Source organism: Mandrillus leucophaeus, unplaced genomic scaffold (genome assembly GCF_000951045.1).
Source record: "Mandrillus leucophaeus isolate KB7577 unplaced genomic scaffold, Mleu.le_1.0 Scaffold376, whole genome shotgun sequence".
NCBI classification, from domain to species: domain Eukaryota; kingdom Metazoa; phylum Chordata; class Mammalia; order Primates; family Cercopithecidae; genus Mandrillus; species Mandrillus leucophaeus.
Window position 1 is genome coordinate 2,258,930 of NW_012103987.1, and position 19,963 is coordinate 2,278,892.

The 19,963-nt window shown below is 36.1% G+C and overlaps 1 protein-coding gene across 2 annotated transcripts in view; it reads right to left on the reverse strand.

Moving 5' to 3' along the window:
* The window catches only part of ASAH2 (N-acylsphingosine amidohydrolase (non-lysosomal ceramidase) 2), a 64,778-nt gene that overhangs the window by 12,740 nt on the left and 32,075 nt on the right, over positions 1-19,963 (reverse strand). The window contains exons 8-16 of one of the 2 annotated variants that reach the window (XM_011990280.1): positions 17,588-17,713; positions 15,827-15,913; positions 13,900-14,004; positions 13,690-13,771; positions 8,824-8,939; positions 7,696-7,790; positions 6,011-6,050; positions 5,172-5,267; positions 1,400-1,495 (exon numbers count right to left, since the gene is read on the reverse strand). In XM_011990280.1, coding sequence (XP_011845670.1) covers positions 1,400-1,495; positions 5,172-5,267; positions 6,011-6,050; positions 7,696-7,790; positions 8,824-8,939; positions 13,690-13,771; positions 13,900-14,004; positions 15,827-15,913; positions 17,588-17,713 — 843 coding nt within the window. The remainder of the gene's footprint in view (positions 1-1,399; positions 1,496-5,171; positions 5,268-6,010; positions 6,051-7,695; positions 7,791-8,823; positions 8,940-13,689; positions 13,772-13,899; positions 14,005-15,826; positions 15,914-17,587; positions 17,714-19,963) is intronic. The other variant, XM_011990281.1, reaches the window with a different exon arrangement.

A 19,963-nucleotide genomic window follows, 5' to 3' on the forward strand; every position in this document is an offset into this window, starting at 1 on the left:
AAATAGGCTTGGACATATTCAGTGGTTTTTTTTCAAGATCACATGGCTAGTTTTAAGGTGCTTGACCAGAAATTTGACTGTAAAACAAATTTCCACCAAATTAATTGCATTTTTCTCCATTGTCACTACAAAATTTGAAGAATCTATTTTCATGGGAAGAACTATAGACCTATGAGCATAGTGACAGTTAAACAGCAGTTACCTCTAGGGATGGGTTATAGGTTTATACTTTTCTGTATAATATGAATGTCCTACAAATAGATTTGGCTTTTATAATAGAAACAAATAAATAAATAAATACAGACAGTTATTCAAAAAAAAAGTAACCTAAAACTGAGAGCAAAATTATGATAAAATGAAAATAAATATCAATTGATTAAAATATGTGCAAAGAAATTATATAAAATACTGAAATTTCAAACACACAATCAGTAACTAATAATACAGCCATATGAAATGTTCAACATTCGACTGATGCAACCTACAGAGACAACCATTTCATTTATTTCAATTTAATACATCCAAGCTCTTTCATTAAAAGGGCTTTATTTTCTTTGCTACGCCACAATTGTTTCACATTTTTTATTGAGGCTTACATATTATTATATAAGGGGCTGCTTACTATTTTAAGCCCTTTATCCTGTTTGTTGACTAACCGTCTGACATTACAGTTACAGCTTCATAAACAACTGCATCCAAAGGGAATATTTCCACAAGTGAAGTTCCTTTAAATCAAGTAAACTTGTTCAGTGGTATATATTTTAGGTAGATGCAATGTGTTCATTCCAAGGCACCACCATTTTTACATCAAATCTAAGCTTCCATTGATTTAACAACTCATATAATCTTTTGAACCACCAAGAAAGTAAAAGCATGCTACTAATTATAATAAGATTCCTCTGATTGGAAAATGCATCCCAATTTCTGAGATATTATTATGTGGAAAATGGGCATCTTAGAATGCTGACCTACTCAACTCTTGGAGCAAATGGGAAGAATCTGGCAAGGATTAGAGAACACAGGTTCAACTCCCAGGTATAGTAAGCTTCCTCACTTATCTTCAAGTCTATGTGCTCCTCTGAAAACTGGGGAGAAATGATATCTCCTTAACTTCACATGATGGTTGTAAAAATAATGAGATAATATATATGAAAGAAGCTGCCACCACGAAAGGATGTTAACTAGATCCAAAATTTGGAAAGAAATTTTATTTTTCTCAGAGATACTACAAAGCTGTAAGTTTTGTAAAATATAAAGGTTGTCAAAGAAACTGAGCACTCGAAGCTAAGGTTCTCTTTTGCTTCTCTCTGCATTTTCTCACCAGACACAGACACATGGAGACATACACACACACACACACATACACACACCCACACACCCACAAACAATATTTGATTACCGTAGCAATAGCCTTAGCAAGGTTTCTGAAAAGCTGAATGTAAGCAGATAACGTGTGAGGTCCATAAATTGTCGATGCTGCCTCATATCGCTGAGCCTGCAGGAAAGGCAGGGAGAGTTGTATATGGTTCTGCATATTTAAATCCATTTACAGAGGTATAGCATTTTAGGTAAATGTGATACTTGACATCTCACATTATTCAAAACTGGCATAATATTCAAGATTATGTATGACAAAAGAGGATGGGCATTTCCATTTACTGGCCAAGGTAAGTGATTCCCATCAACTACCTATTAAAAGCAGTAGGTTCTCTCTGCTTATGCCATTTAGACTGTCACCCTATTTACTATGAAAGAGGGTGCTAGCTCCTAAGCTTTAGTCTATTGTAAGTACTTGTAATATAAATGCTTTCCCCCAGGGCATATGTCAGAAGAAAAAACAAAATAAAAAGAGTCCTTATAACTTCTGGATAAATAGTTAGAAGGTACTAACTGGAGAAGGACATTTAATCCATCACAGCCATGAAACGGAGCCAAATGTATCTTTTACCTGACCTCCAGGTCTTTGGCTCTTTTACAGGAACTTCAAAGTCATCAAATCTAAAACCAATTTCACCACTCCAGACATATCAGCTTCCTCCACAACATTCTCATCTCAGCGAATGTCATCTTTCCACTCTCCCATGTGAGGATCAGCCTGCAGTTTCCTTAGACTCCTCTCTCCCTCATCCTGTATCCTATCAGTCTCCAAATCTGGTAATTCTGTCTCCTTCAAATCTCCTGAGTTCCTTCGTTTTCCTGTCTTACTTTCTCCTAAGGTATAAGTAGATTTTACCTTAGTTCAAACCCTCATCTCTCACCCAGATCTTTTTTTTTTTTAAATTTTATATTAGGTTCAGGAGTATATGTGTAGGTTTGTTACACTGGTAAATCACATGTCATGAGGGTTGGTTATACAGATTATTTCATCAGCCAGGTAATAAGCAGAGTACCTGACAAGTAGTTTTTTGATCCTCTCCCTCCTCCCAGCCTTCACCCTCAATTATGCGTGTCCATGTCATGCCCAGATCGTAACTACACTATGGCTTCTTAACCAGTCCTCTGCCCATATACAAGCCCTTCCAATTCCTTTTCCACACTGCCATCCTATTGACCTTTCTAAATCACAAAATTTTATCAAAGCATTCTCTTGCTTAGAATCCTACTGCAGTTCCCCCAAAGCCTTCCTTACTGAATGAAAGCTCTGTAGCATAGCATGTAAGACTATCCATTAGCTAACCTGTGTCTCCCACTCTGGCCCCCATCTCCTTACCATCAACTTCTCATACTTACTCCATGCTACTCAACTAATTATGCTCCATCAATGTGCCTGCCCTCTGGACCTTTGCATATATAGTTTCTTCTATATGAGATACATTCTTACTTTTTATTTGCCTAACTCTCACTTGTTCTCAAGAACTCATACAGATGTTACATCTTCCTGAACAGTCCCAGTCCTCAAATACCCAGTCTGGGCTGGTGCTCTTTCTCTTTATTTTTATAACACCTTGTGCATGCCTTTCATGAAAATGTTATCGTCTGTTCTCTTTTCTGTCTTTGTACTAGACCCCTGACTTCTAGTGATCTTGAGGGAAGGGACAGATTCTTTTCATCATTATGCCCCAGAAAGTGGCTAGCACAGTATCTGTAACAATACATATCTGTTGAATGAATGAAGTAATTAATAGTAATCCTTGCAGGAGTATATTCCTGTGATATGGACAGGAAACAGGAAAATACTGGCTAGAAAAGAGTGGTTCCTTGGCAAAGTTTCCACCCTTAAGCCTGGAAATCTGTGGCCCTAAACAAGAACAAGGATTTTCGGTTTTGCACCCAAACGCTTCTGTTTTGCGCTTTCATTCACTATGCCCCCCTATCCTGTACCCATAAAAACCCCAAACCCCCAGCTCCACAAGCAGACAAGGAGATGAACAGAAAAGCAGAATGGCAGAATGGCACAGCAGAGAAAAGAGAAGAAGTATCTGAACTCTGAGAGGAGTTTGGCTGGGGATGGCTGGAGAGGAGATCGGCTGCTGGACAGTCAAACTCCAGGGGAAGATCATCTTCCCACTCCATCCCCTTTCCAGCTCCCCATTCATCCCACTGAGAGCTACCTCTACCGCTCAATAAAACCCTGAATTCATCCTTCATGTCCATTTGCAACCTGATTCTTCCTGGACACTGTACAAGGACCTGGGTACCAAGAGGGCACTGAGCTGTTTAACACTCAGGCCATCTGCAGACAGCAAAGTTAAAAAAAAAAGTGCACTGTATGTAACACATGCCCACTTGGGCTTCCAGAGTAGCAGGCACCCAGACCTAGATACTGCTGCAGGGCCCTCATGGAATTTGCTCCTGCTGGCACCCAAAAGCACTTGCCCTGCCTCCTGCACCTGCCTGTCTGCATGCTCTCCTTCCCATAAAGGGTTTCAGCATGTACAGCTGCCAAAAAGATGAGCCACACCCCTGTCACACATACTGCAAGGGGTTCAGGGAACTCTCCCATCTCACCTGGACCAGGAGACAAGCTAGTAGGGGTTCCTGACCTTGTTTGTGACATGGACTCCTTTGGCAGCATGTTGAGACCTAAGGACCTCCCTCAGAATAATGTTTCTAAAGGTGTAAAATAAAATACATGGAATTGACAAAGGAAACCAATTAGGTTGAAATATGTTTACCAAACTATAATAAACCAATGTTGTGTACAGTAATGTATGTGCTTCTTTATTATGCTATTGAATAACAAGTTATATCTGTGGATCTAATAACTACTGTGATTATAAAACAGCAATAAGAGTAAAAGATATTTCTAGATCTGCAATCATTGTATGTGATATGAAAATATCTGTGGTTCCTATTGGTGACAGAGATACTGCTAAAATAATTTATTTTTGTTTCCTATATTTATAATTGACAGAAATGCTTAATAATAGAGGTAGTGAAGAAAGGATGTAATTATTCTTGTCCAAGTTTAGCATCATTAAGACCCCTTTTTCAATGGGAATTCCTAGAAGGCAGGGACCTTCAGGAAAGCCAACAGACGGTAGCAGGGCAGAGGCCACTCTTAGTATGACTGAATATTTACCAAGGGATAGACTGTATGCCTCTGTATGCACTGCTGTTATATACCAGCAGATATATTGTTAACAGAAATTATTAATTATGAGACTCTGGACTGTTTTCATGTTTTACTTAAAAAGTACTTGGGCTGCTTTCTGGACTATTTGTAAACAATGAAATATTACCAGCTACCAGCCTCCCTCAAACTCTCTGGGACTCTGTTTCTTAATATATATCATCAACATAATAATATCCTACTTCCAGATATACTGTAAGGATTACTTTAAATAATATTTGCAAAGTCTTAACTAGTGCACTCAATAAACAGCTACTAGTAGGAGTTTTCTCAGGTGTTACAGAGGCTTAAGGCATCAAATGCATTATGAATAGTGTTAGAAATGTTTTATGTCACAACTCAGGCTTATTACCAGTGCCCCTGACAAAATAATTAATTTCAGGGAAAATGTAAGTCAGTAAAACTAGAATTCTGACCTGGACTTAAGAGGATGTATTTGAAACTCTTAAATACGACCTTTGGTTTATCATTCTCTTATCTGCTATACCTAAAACATAATCATCTCTCAGAAACATGACTAGGACAGTTTACAAAGCAAGTCTGTATTTGACATGACCGGGGTATAATTCATTTAAATTATGAAAACCTTTAGCTTTACCTGGTATTCTTCATAAGTGGTAATGTAATGTGTATAGACATTGCATAGACCTGAAATAACAACAGTCATGTTCTGCACCCCATGAGATGCAAATTCCTAGGAGAGAAAAGTAAAATCCAGTAAAATTACTCTTCATCTTTAAGTATAATATCATTCTGTTATCCTTAACACACAAGCATTGATTACATTATTAGTTTAAGATATTTTTCTTAATAAAATTTTTCTAACTGCACTAAATTGGACAAGTCAATGGATCTATAAATACCTTGATGATCACAGTTGCAGATGTAGAAACTTCTTACTACTAAAATAGGGATTTAAAAAATCAACTTGTTAAAAAATCTAATGGGTGGCTGGCTATTAGCTAACCAGAATAGTAATTTCCAGAGCTAAGTAACAAGACATTTTTGACATGTCAATTCAGAACCATTTACAATACTGCCTGAATATAAAGAAAATTTAAAATATGGCACAGATAAAATACAGAATTCCCAAAGTATAATGCATTTTATTTAGACTGCTCACAGGAACTTAAGATATTGTGGTACTCACAGGTTACTTAGTATTTAATATATAAAACCATTATCAAATTTTAAATTATTAATACATAAATACCAATAAAATATTTTTAACCTAATGATAAATCCCTTATGTTTTCTAAGTCTGGTTCTGATACTACCAATATTTCATATTCACCTAAGCCATTAATTTCAAGAAATGTGGAACTCTAGTCATCTTAAAAAAGATTAATTTAAAAGACATAGGATCATAGGGATAGGATATAATTTCCTCTTCATCAAATATGAACATGTAGATATGTTATTTTATTTTTAACTTACTGCTTGAACTGCCTCTCGAAGTCTTCGTCCAGACATGGTCCTGAGTCAAGAAAACAATTATGTGCACATTTTCTTACTCAGACTGTGTGCAGAGTATGCAGAAACACTTTCAGTGAAAGCCAAAAAATTACCCTGGCTCACCACGCAATAGGAAAATATGTAGGAACCCAATGACTATGAAAAGCTAAACTTGAGCTTTTTTTCCTGCCTGTCCTAGCTTCAAAATAAATCCTAAACTGAAAACAGTCAATTTAACTAAAAGATGGAAACAGAATCAGTGGTTATCACTGGCAAAAGATCATCATTATTTTCCATTCTTGAGTCAACAAAATGATTAGTTGCATTCTATGTTTGTAAAAGCTGAAGCAGGTAGAAAATACATTACTGTCCCTTCCTACAAAGAATTTACTGTATCATTCATTCATTTAATTCTTCAGTAAAACACTGAGCATCTACTACACACCAGGCCTACTTCTAGGTGCTAAGGATTCAACAGTATGGAGGTTACGTTCTAGGGAGAGGAGAGGGTTAATAAGCAAATAAAAACAGATGATGAGAAAAGCTATAGAGAATAACAAAGCAGGATAAAGAGGAAAGGGAGTGGTGGTGGTCACTGTGGTGATGGTGGTGCAGGTGGTATTGCGGGTGCTGCTGGGTGCTGATGTGGTGGTGGTGGTGGTGGTAGGTGAAGATTATACAGTGCAAACAGCACTGGTATCCCTGTTAGATATTTGAGCAAAGAACTAAAGGGATAAAAATTTGGTCATGAAGATAACTGGAAGAAAAGTGTTCCAGACAGAAGAAACCATAAGTTCAAAGGTCCTGAGACAAAAGTATCTTTGATGAGTCTGGGAAGTGTAATAAGGCCAGCGTGGCTGAATCAGAGGTGAGTAAAGAGGAGAAAGTTAAGAAGTCAGATAGGAGAGTTTGCTGAAGAACAGATCATGTAGGAGATTGCAAGTTTGAGGATTTACCTGGAATGAAATGAGAAGCTACTGGAGGGTTTTGAGCAAAGACATGACATTATTTAATTTATACTTTAAAGGGCTTAATCTAGCTGCTGTGTTGAGAAAAAACTGCAGAGGAGTAAAGACAGAATGAAGCAGACCAGATAGCAGGTTATTGCAATAATCTGTGTAAAAGATTGTGGTAACTTAGACCAGGAGGGAAAGTGACGGAAGGTGTTGGGTAGAGTATACGAAATTTGCTGAAGAATTCAAAGAGGAAAAAAATAGAAAAAGAGAATTCAAGGATGACTCCAAGAGATAGGACCTGCTGGAAAGATACAAAATTGCCAGTTACTGAGATAGGAAGACTACATATCAAGCAGGTTTAAAACATTCTTCCATGCTTTTAATACCTAATCTGATTATTTCAAGTACCTGTATTTTAACATGACTGTAAATCTTTCTACTGACATAATAACTCATGGCAACATTTTAATTTGGGGTAAGTTTTTTTTTTTTTAATTTTCATGTCTGCTTCAGGTTAGTTATCGATAATAAGCATAGAGATAGTTATTCTTCAGAGACCCCAGCAAAAGAGGGTAGGAATATTTGTCACTGTCACCAAACAGTACAGGAGGATACCAAGGGGTCAGTACAGAATGATCTTTCATTATAAGAAGCAATTCCAACAGAAATATACAACAAATTTTTAACTAAGTAATAAAAAGAAGAACTTACGTAAACTCCCCAGGGATAGCAGTTATGGCCAAGGACCCAAGGGTAATAATCTGAACATCAACTATATCTGGATGCCAGGGATGAGGTTTTGATAGCTGAGAACCCAAAACAAGAAAATTATGTTAGGGATAACACTCTTTCCATGGTTAACAGACACATAGTGGTCCCAGAAGTTCCTCTAGTTTCTAATTTATGATATAGTATTAAATATTCCATATGGGCATTTATGTCCTAGTCATAACATGAGAATTTCAAATGCCAAAGTCCCATTAACCTGCACTAATCAATGAAGTTTTTGGTGGATCTGTCATCGTGAAATCACAATGTATAACAGATAACCAAACGTTTTCCTAGAGTACTATTGGTGACTATTCTTATAACCAATAAATAAGGACTTCCATTTGGAATGGTTTAACTTAATTTCTCTTTTTATTATAATTGCCCTTTAAGTTTACAGTTGCCAAGTCTTGTCTTATTTTCCAAGATTTTTCCCAAGAGAATTTATCCTTTTCCATATTCAGAATAATATAGCCTGTCCCTCTATTCCTTCCTTTCCTCTCTTTCTTCTTTCAAGAATTTTAATAGGATATTAGGAACAAAATATTTTTTAAATGCTTCTAACTCAACAATCCAAGTTTTTATGCATATTGAAATGACCTTTTGACATTTAGAATGCAAAATATATGTTTCAAAGGAATGTAAAAGAAAATTGCTGTTGATAAAGTTGATAATGTTGCCTGAACTGTGAGAAAATTTAGACATGAACATGTTTCATTTTAGATGACCTGAAATGTTTTCTTCTGCAGAAAATTCGATGCTGACTCCCTTCTTGGAACCAACATAAATAAATTCTGAATAAGATAAATGTTCATCTTATTCTGCCTTTCCCACTGTCCTAATTATTGTACTTATTAATCATAAGTGCAACAGGTAAATCAGTATACATCATAATCATAACCTTCATTTCTTAGAGTCACAGAACCCATTTTTTAATATTAAAAACTTGATATGGGAATATCTAAATTAAGACCTCCCATCTCAGTAGATATCTACCATTCATTATCTGACAGTTCACAAATTTAAAAATAACAATATGACAATTTCACTATGATAATGAAAATGCATTACTTCTCCAGTGTGAAGAAGGATGGGCTTTGGTTTATGACATTCTTTAATTTCTTCAGATGGCTTTCCCAGGATCTGGTCCCGAATGGTGTCCCAAAATGGATCCCCTTCTGTTTTCCCTATTAGAAATGTTACGATTAGTATACTTCCTTGAAGCAAACCTCTGAAAAAAGTCATTATTTTGACAAATACTGTACAACAATCTTTTAAGGAGTTTCAGAGATTTTATTAAGGTTGCTGTTCAATAATTCTAAACAGTTTGAATAACAGAATAGGAAAAATGTCTTGTGCAGCCTAAGACATGAGCCATTGTTTAATTAGATCTTCAGTGTGGTCAAGAGAATGACAGAGTACATTTTGTCAATATCCTTAAAGTTTTGTTTCTATTACTCCTGCTCATCCATGTTGCAAATAAAAACAGTTTGACATAATTAACTGCAGATTTGTTGACTAAATCACTTTTTTCCTGTTTTGAAAACTAAAAATGACACCTCCAACTCTCAATACCAGTTGTCTGACTTATGGTCCCTGAAATAATTTCTCCTGGATACCCATTTAATTATCTACACACACATACACACACACAAAAAGAAAAAGAAAAAAAAAACCAAAAGCAGTAAAAAACAAAAACAAACTTCAAATGCATAATCTGAGGAAAAAGGTTTTGTAACTATAAAACCTATGAATTAAGAATCTATATACTCTATCTGAAAAATGTAATAATCATAAATGTCGGTGTAGCATAAACTGAAAACTCACAGAAATGAAGGAAGAAATACACATTTCAGTAACAATACTGAAATTTTCAATACCCCACTCTCAATCATAGATAGAACAACTAGGCAGAAGATCAACAGCAAACTTGAACTAGACCTACCAATCTGTAGAATACTCCACCCAACAACAACAGAATATACATTCTTTTCACGTGCACATGGAACATTATCTGGGATAGATCATGTGTTGGCCAAAAGACAAACCTCAATACATTTTCAAAAGTAGAAATAATACAAAATATGTTTTCCAAACACAGTGAAATGAAATTAAAAATAAATAATAGGAAAAAAGGGGGGAGCTCACAAATATGTGGAAATTAAGCAATATGATCTGAAATAGTTAATAATCAAGGAAGAAATCAAAGGAAAATCTGGAAATACTTTATCATGAACGAAAATGAAAACACAACACATCGAAACTTATGGTAGTGACAGCAGTGCTCAGTGAGACATTTATGGTTGTAAATGCCCATATTAAGAAAGAAGAAAGATCTCAAACCAATAACCTAACTTCTACCCGAAGACATTGGAAAAGGAAGGCAAACTAAACCAAATGAAAGAAAAAGAGGAAATAATCAATATTCAAAAGAAAATCAATTAAACACTAAGTAGAAAGACAACAGAAAAATCAATGAAACCAAAAGCTGGTTTTTTGAAAAGGTCAACAAAACTGGCAAAACTTTAGCTAGATTGACCAAGAAAAACAGAGAGAATATTTAAATTATTAAAATCAGAAATTAGGGAGAACATTACTACTGACTTTAAAGAAATAAACAGAATTATAAAGGAATACTGTAAGTAGTTGTATGCTAACAAATTAGATAACTTAGATAAAATGGAAAAATTTCTAGAAAGATAAACTACCAAAACTGACTCAAGAAGAAATAGGCAATCTAAAAAAAAAAAAACTATAAAAAGTAAAGAGATTGAATTCATAACATATTTTTAACTACCTACAACAAATAACAGAACTCAGATTGCTTTACTGCTGAATTCCACCAGCCAAAGAATTAGTACTAGCTTTTCCAAAACTTTTCCAAAATAATAGAAAATGGAACACTTCCTGACTCATTCTATGAGGCCAATATTATCCTGATACAAAACCAGACAAAGATATCACAAGAAAAGAAAACTACAGAACATTGTCTCTGATAAATGTGACACAAAAACCTACAACAAAATACTAGCAAACTGAGTACAGCAACATAGAGAAAGAATTGTTATAGAACATGACTAACTGGGATTTATTCCAGGAATATAAAGTTGGTTAAACAAAAACTGATTAATGCAGTACAACATATTAATATAATTTTTAAATTACATACAGAGAGAAACATTTGCCAAAAATCTAATACCATTTTATGACAATAATACTCAACAAACTAGGAATAGAAGTGAATTTCCTCCACCTGATAAAGGATTAAAAACCCAGAGCTAACATTATACTTAATGATGAATGACTGAATGCTTTTTCCATACTATCAGGAACAACACAGAATGTGTACTCTTTCCACTTTTATTCAACATTGTTCTGAAGGTTCTAGCCAGGCAATTAGGCAAGAAAAAGAAATAAAAGGCATTCAGTTTGGAAAAGAGAAATTAAAACTATTAATATTTCTATTTTAAGATCACATGATCTTGTATAGAGAAAATCCTAAATCATCCATTAAAATATTAGAATTAATAAATGAGTTCAGCAAGGTTGTAGGATACAAGGTCAATACAACTATCAGTTGTATTTCTATACATTTTTATGAACAATCCAAAAATGAAATTAAGAAAAAATTTCCATTTGCAATAGCATAGAAAAGAGTGAAATACTAAGAAATAAACTTAACAAAAAAGTACAAAATGTATACTCTTAAAACTACAAAACGTTGTTGAAAAGAGTTAAAGACGATCTAAATGAATGCTAAAACATCAATGTATATGGATCAGATTACATAATATTGTTAAGATGGCAATACTTCCCCAAATTATTCTGTAAATTCAATGACATTCCCATCAGAATCCCAGCTGACTTCTTTGTAAAAAGTTATAAGCTGATTCTAAAACTCCTGTGGAACTGCAAGAAACTCAGAAGTCAAAACAATCTTGGAAGAGGAGAACAAGGTAGAAAGACATACTTTCTGATCTGAAGCAAAACAGTAACCAAGAGACGGTTTTACTGGCACAAGGCTAGGCATACAGATCAATGGAATAGAATTGATAATCCAGACAGAAAGCCACAGGTCAACTAATTTTTAACAAGTGTGCCAAGATTATAGAATGTGTAAATAATAATCTTTCCAATAAGTGGTGCTGGGATAACTGAATAGCCATATGCAAAAGAATAAAGGCAGGCCATTACCTCCATGATACACAAAGTTTAACTACAAATGGATCCAAGACTTAATGTAGAGCTAAAACCATCAAAATCTTATAAGAAAATAGGGGTAAATCTTCATGACATTGAATTTGGAAAAAGATTCCTATATATGACACCAAACCATGAGTAACAAAAGAAAATTTAGACTTCATAAAAATTAAGAATATTTATGCTTCAAAGGATACAATCAATAAAGGGAAAAAACCTACAGAATGGAAGAAAAAAAAAATTTTTTTTTGAGACAGTCTCACTCTGTCGCCAGGCTGGAGTGCAGTGGCGTGATCTTGGTTCACTGCAACCTCTGCCTCCCAGATTCAAGCGATTCTCCTGTCTCAGCCTCCCGAGTAGCTGGGACTACAGACGTGTACCACCACATCTGGCTAATTTTGTATTTTTAGTAGACAGGGTTTCACCATGTTGACCAGGATAGTCTCAATCTCCTGACCTTGTGATCTGTCTGCCTTGGCCGCCCAAAGTGCTGGGATTACAGGCGTGAGACACCGCACCTGGCCCGAAAATATTTTTATGTCACACATCTGATAAGGGAATGAATACAGAATACACAAAGAAAACTTGTAACTCAGTAATAAAAAGAAAAATGACCCAAATTTTAAAATGAGAAAACTACGTAAATGACATTTCTCCAAGGGAGAAATACATGTGGTTAATATGCACATGAAAAGGTGTTTGACATCATTAATCATTAGGCAAATACAAATCAAAACCACAATGAGATATCCCTCCACACCCACTAGGGTGGCTAGATTCAATAAGTCAGATAATAACAAGTATTGGCAAAGACATTAAAAAGTCAGAAACCTATACACTGCCTGTAGAAATGTAAAATGGTGTAGATATTTCCGAAATAATATGGCAGTTTCTCAGATGATTAAACATAGAGTTATATAATCTAGCAATTTCACTCCTAGATATATACCCAAGAGGAAAGATGAAAACAAACACCTACATAAAAATCACATGAATATTTATAGATTCATAATAACCCAAACATGGGATAACCCAAATGTTCATCAACTGAGGAAGGCTGAAACAAATCTGGTATGTTGATACAATGGAATATTATTCAACCATAAAAAAGAATGAGGCTGGGAGCAGTGGCTCGCACCTGTAATCCCAGCAGTCTGGGAGGCTGAGGTGGGCAGATCACTTGAGGTCAGGAGTTCCAGACCAGGCTAGCTAAATGGTGAAACCCCATCTCTACTTAAAATACAAAAATTAGCTAAGCGTGGTGGCAGGTGCCTGTAGTCTCAGCTACTTGGGAGGCTGAGGCAGGAGAATTGCTTGAACCTGAGAGATGGAGGTTGCAGCGAGCTGAGATGGTGCCACTGTACTCCAGCCTGGGTGACAAGAGCAAAATTCTGTCTCAAAAAAAAAAAAAAAAAAAAAAAAGACTGATGCATGCTGCAATATCAATGAACCTTTGAAACGTGATACTAAGTGAAAGAAGCCAACAAAAAAATGCCACATATTATATGATTCCATTTGTATTAAATGTCCAGAATAGGAAAATATAGAGACAGAAATATTAGTGGTTACTTAGGTCTGGGCAGGGGGGAGGTACATGGTCATGTGTAAGCCTGGAAAACCAGCAGACCTTGAGTTTAAAAATTAATAAATGTATTGGCTACAATAAAACCTGATCAGAGAACGGAACCCAGAAGCTTCAGAAGCTGAAACCATAGATTTCACTGGACTTCACCTTACCCTGCGTAAAATTGAGGCCTCCAACTCCATCAATAGTGCCAGCCGCAAAACTGTAGCCCAGTGCTGGTTTACATGTTTTTGCCTAAAGGAAAAGTTTTAAAAACAAAAAAGGAATAGATAAAGAAACGAAAGTTAAGCTGAAAGTAAATAATGAGACCAAACCAAAACTTCACCCTTGGGACATAACCAGTGTTTCTCAGCAACACTTACTGTATGTGTGGAATTGAGCCAGACGGTCACATTTGTCATATCCACCCACTGGTGTGCTGAAGCCAGTGGTCCCGTTACCTCCTGGGAGGCGGAGGCATACAGTTCCTAGAAAACACACAGGCTTACTATTCCAAGCAAAAAGGCTAAAGTGAGTATCTCCAACTGTACTCAGGAAGTACCAATTTGATGCACTTTGGAAATGCATCTCTCAGCAAAGTTTTTGTTTTGCTGGTTGCTTAGAATTGGCCCCCAACCACATGGGTCTCTCTACCAAACCCAGGAGTTTCCCAGAAGCTTGAAGTCTCCAAGGCTGTTAACCTGTGTCAACTCCCCACGAAAATGAAATTATAGTGATACAGGCTGTGGCACAACAGGCCCCAATCTCACTTGAAAGATCACCAAGAAAATTTAAGATTAGGAATAACTGGACCAAATTACTTTCTTTGCTACAGTGAGAGAGTATTTTTGGGTGTTCTTATAGGGTCTTCCTTTCAGAATACTTGAGTCCTGAAGCAGGTTGGGGCCAAGGGAGGCTTGGAGGAATTCAAGCCCCACTTTGTCTGCAGCAGCTCACCCACCCACAATCCACTCTTTGGTGCTTTTGCTTTTGTGTTTTAATATGGTCAATTGATGCTTTTTCAATCTTATGGGAAACATGAGTCAAAACATGTTTAAAAAATTCTTTGTATTAATTCACATTATATAACATAGGCAAATCCTGTTTCATCAAATGTTCTCTTGCCTGACACTTAGCTCATTTCCACTCTGTCCCCACCCCAGTTTCAACAGCCACATGAGAGCTCTCATAAGTCATCAGCAAGACCAGCTGCAGCCTGCCGCTCCTAATTAAGTTGTGCCTTTATGAGAAGAGAATGCAGAATGTGGGTCAAATCTCTATGACTCTCAGGCTCAGAATGGGAGCAAAATTTCTGACACTAAAGTGTGTCATGGGTGCACACCCTAAATAGAATCTGTGAATTTAGAAAAATCCACTGATAATACCACAGTAATTAAAAAGAAACTGCAGCAATTAGGCTGGCTGTTGCTACCAATTTTGTGTCAGATTGTTCTTTAAAGGTGCTTTTGTCCTTCTTTAGTTGCTCTTAAAAGATTTTAGAACCCTTGGAATAAACTATTTAAACACACACACACACACACACACACACAGAGCAAAGGTATGAATAAGCTATGAAAACAAAGAGATTTAATCATATCAAGGGCATCTCAGTTTGAGATTCTTTTTTTTTTTTTTTGTCTTTTTGCCTAGAAATCTGTCTCCATAGGAGCTGAAACAAAATATGGGGACAAAATGGGAAATAAAATTTAGGAGGGGGAGGAAGTCAGAGTAATTCATAGTAATCTCAATGGAGACCAGATTCTCTCTTCATCAAAAAGTTGTGCAAAAAGAAAAGAATAGATGGATGATCTTTGCATATTGAAGAACACCGGGAACTAATTTAAATCCAAGTTTCAAGAACTGGAGTTCTATGGTTCAGCTTTCTCTTGTCACCAGAGGAAAAGTTAAGAGATAGCTAGATGACCTTAGGCAAACAAAGGCCTTAGAGACTTCCGAGAATTTGAATCAATCTGGTCATATCTAATGCCACAAGAAATTGAAAACCTTATAGTCTATCTTCCTAGTGTCTGAAGCAAGCACTCTGGTTTTCTAGACATTCTAAAATAGAATGTTTTCCTGAGTACTTGGTTTTAAATGGACTTCCTATAAGAAGTCAGACCGGAGCAGGCAGACAGAGGTTCCTGTGTGGATTGCAAAGGCCACCTCCCAAGCTGACCTCTTCCAGACTCCCCAGCACAACCTGAGCATTTGCTGTTTTCTTTACAATATTCAACTTCCTAATGAACCATGTCAATGGATTTTAAAGGACAATTTTAAATGAAGATGAAAGGAGCGAGGCCCATGGCTTACCTTTGCTCTCTGATACATGGCCCGTCCTATAATTTGTGTGCTGTCGAACATATCCTGTCCAGGTCCCTTAGCAATGCACATGTTAGACTGGAACAAAATAAGATAGGATGCATTCTTGGACAAGTAAATAATTATGTTAAGGAATGAAGAATTATAACTGAATCTAAGCAAATAGATTTTTAAAACCACATTCTAGCAGTTCTTTTTGGGTAGTCTTTCAAAGTAAGACTATAAAAACAAAATCATACCTGGAATTAGAACAGTGAATGTCTTTAGAAATTATCTATTCTGAAGCCTTTCTTTTAAAAATAAGGAAGTTGAGGCTCAGGTTAAAAGATGTGTTGGTGATTATTCAGGTATCTCATATCTGAGGTAAGACATGAAGCCAGGTCTTTCTATTGACTGCACATCTTTCTACTTGCTTGTTCTTGCCTGATTCTTACTCATGATCACCTTAAACTAAAACTCAGTTAAAATTACATTGAAACAACTAGCTGGACTTCTGGGGAAAAAAATCAATAAACAAATCTGGCCCTATTTCCTACTTCTTATGTCAGAAAAAATTGAGATTGATCAAGCACTTAAATATTATAAGTGGAATCAAAAAATTACTAAAAGAAAATATGGATAAACATATTTTGTAGTATGAGGGTATGGGCAGACCCTCCTGAAAGTTATCTAGAACAAGCTTAGTTAAACTGGACAGCTTAAACATCTTAAATTTCCATAGGAGGCAAAAGACATATATAAGACAGAAAGACAACTGATAAACTTTAGGAAAAGTTTGTACTATTTTGACAAAACTAAGACTTTAGTATATTAGGAACTTTAAAAAGTCGATAAGAAAAAAATATCTTTATTAATACTGGTATTAACCCAACTGGGTAGAGTTGACTGAGATGGAATAAATATCCCAGAAATAGGTACAAAAAAGATTTATCACAGGAGAAATGTTCTACAAACACAAAGAATAAGAACCCAAAAAATAGCATCTACTACTCATGTCAAAGTTGAAAACAAAGCCAAATCAACATTGTGGGAGTTAAATAAATGATGGTATAGCCTTACTTGTTGTCTTTAAAACATATCACACAGATCTGGATATACTCATTGAAAGGTTTCTAAGACAAATTAAGTGGAAAACTGAAGTTCTGGATACAAAATTCAAAATCCATGAATAAGTCATAAAATGTTGTTTATAAATGCATAGATAAATACATAGGAGGAGGTATGAGAATAGTAACTTCTAGGAAGAGCAAAGTATAGAGGAAAGCGAGGCGAAGAGGGACTTTCACTTTTTACTATTCTCTGCACCTCCACATTATTTGAATTTTTTACAGCAATTCTCTTCTGCTTGTAATTTTTTAAAAAGGAAAAGGAATTTTGGTCTTATATGAAAAATCCTATAAACTGTATAATCCATGAGAAATGTCTCAGGCAGGCAGTTTTTAGTACAAACTTGTGACTTTCGAAATGCCAAAGCAAAATGTTTCAGATTGTCCAAGTTTGGGGAAGGGTAAAGTTAACCTCTGACAGTTACTGAATTGTCTCATCATTCAAAAAACTTAACAGTCACTCAAATGGGAAAATATAACTTCACTCAATTAAAATTTAGTGGATTTGGACAGGTGTTTTTGAGAAGAGCAGATGCTAGGGAGAACTACGCCAGTGTATGCTAGAAGGCAAGGTATTTGTAAATATTCAAATATAAAATGTATTTGAGATGCAAAAACAAAGATTTCATGTGCCATAATTACCTACCCCACCAATGGGACAAGTGCTGTTGGCGTTATCACAGGACTCTCCCGTGTTGATGCAACGTGGGCCGAGAATGTTGGGGGACACATCTCCTAGGTTTGATGAAGCAAAGGCTGCTACAAATGGCCCCTGACAAAAGAAATACCAAGTTGCCTTTTATTCTTTCCTATTTCCTGTAATGACTTCCATTAGAAATGCAAACATTAAATCCACTCTGGTAAACTATTCAAAATCATTTGCAGACAATAAAAAGAGGATATAAAATATTCTGTAGATTGCCAGTTCACTCTGATGATAGTTTCTTTTGCTGTGCAGAAGCTCTTTAGTTTAGTTAGATCCCATTTGTCAATTTTGGCTTTTGTTGCCATTGCTTTTGGTGTTTTAGTCATGAAGTCTTTACCCATCCCTATGTCCTAAATGGTATTTGCCTAGGTTTTCTTCTAGGGTTTTTATAGTTTTAAGTCTTACGTTTAAGTCTTTAATCCATCTTGAGTTAATTTTTGTATAAGGTGTAAGGAAGGGGTCCAGTTTCAGTGTTCTGCATATGGCTAGCCAGTTTTCCCAACATCATTTATTAAATATGGGATCCTTTCCCTATTGCTTGTTTTTGTCAGATTTGTTGAAGATCAGATGGCTGTAGATGTGTGGTGTTATTTCTGAGGCCTCTGTTTCATTCCAATGTTCTATATATCTGTTTTGGTACCAGTACCATGCTGTTTTGGTTACTGTACCCTTGTAGCATAGTTTGAAGTTAGTTCAACCATTGTGGACAACAGTGTGGTGATTCCTCAAGGATCTAGAATCAGAAACATCATTTGACCCAGCAATCCCATTACTGGGTATATACCCAAAGGATTATAAATCATTCTACTATAAATACACATGCACACATATGTTTATTGCAGCATATTCACAATAGCAAAGACCAGGAACCAACCCAAATGCCCATCAATGATTGACTGGATAAAGAAAATGTGGCACATGTACACCATGGAATACTATGCAGCCATAAAAAAGGATGAGTTCACGTCCTTTGCAGGGACATGGATGAAGCTGGAAACCATCATTCTCAGCAAACTAACACAAGAACAGAAAACCAAACACCACATGTTCTCACTCATAAGTGGGAGTTGAACAATGAGAACACATGGTCACAGGGAGGGGAACATCACACACCAGGGCCTGTCGGGGGGTGGGAGGCTAGGGGAGGGATAGCATTAGGAGAAATACCTAATGTAGATGATGCGTTGATAGGTGCAGCAAACCACCATAGCACAGGTATACCTGTGTAACCTGCACGTTCTGTACATGTATCCCAGAATTTAAAGTATAATTTAAAAAAAAAAATCCAGAAAAAAATATTCTGAGAAAACTTTTTATTCCTGTAAAGGCTCACATTACCATCGGTGTACATATTATTACTGAAAATATTCGAATTATCAACAAAGCTGTTTCAAGTGGGAGAGTTTCAAATTATGCCTCAAACAGAAATATTTTAACCAGAAACACCGTGTGCAATAACAAATTATAAAATGCTGACCAGTCAATCTAGTCTATTGTGTTTTATCTGGAGCTCAGAGATCCATTTGCCTTTTAAAAATAAATATGCTATTGGCTTAAACAGGAAAAAGCAAATACAGACTTTCCTGTTGCACAATGAAACTAAACACACCATCTGGACTTGCCCTCGGTGTATCTTTTCTCTCTCTCTTCAACCGAATTAGAGCCATGCAAGGTCTCTGCCTCAACCCAACCACTATAGTATTCTACCTTAAATGCCTCGAATTTTCTTCGGGAAAGAGATAACTAAGTATTAGAGATATAAATCTTTTTTGATACTAAAAAGATAATTTATTTCATAGTGCCTAGCACTCAGGCAGTGATCATAAATAGAAAAATCTCTTCTTTTCTCTAAAACGCAGGCTAAAGTGAGAAAATAGAGTGAGTTTTGCCAACAAAGGAGCTTGCTTTGGTTTGGATGTGGTTTATTCCTGCCAAAACTCATGCTGAAATTTGATCTCCAATGTGGCATTGTTGAGAGCTGTAGCCTAGTAGGAAGAGACTGATCCCTCATGAATAGAATAATGCCCTCCCACAGGGTGAATGGCTTCTCACTCTCTAGGGAATGGATTGCAGTAGTTCCTGCAGGAGCAGGTTGCTAAAAAACAGCCTGGCTTCCTCAGTGTTTCCTCTCTTGCTTCCTCTTTCACCATGTGATTTTTTCATATGATCAGTCTTGAACTTTTCAACCAGCAGAATCATGAGCCAAAAAAACCTCTTTTCTTTATAAATTATCCAGTCTCAGTTATTCTGCTAACAAAACAAAGACAGAGCTAAATGATCAGGCTGAATGTTAATGGAAGCTAATATCTTTAAAAG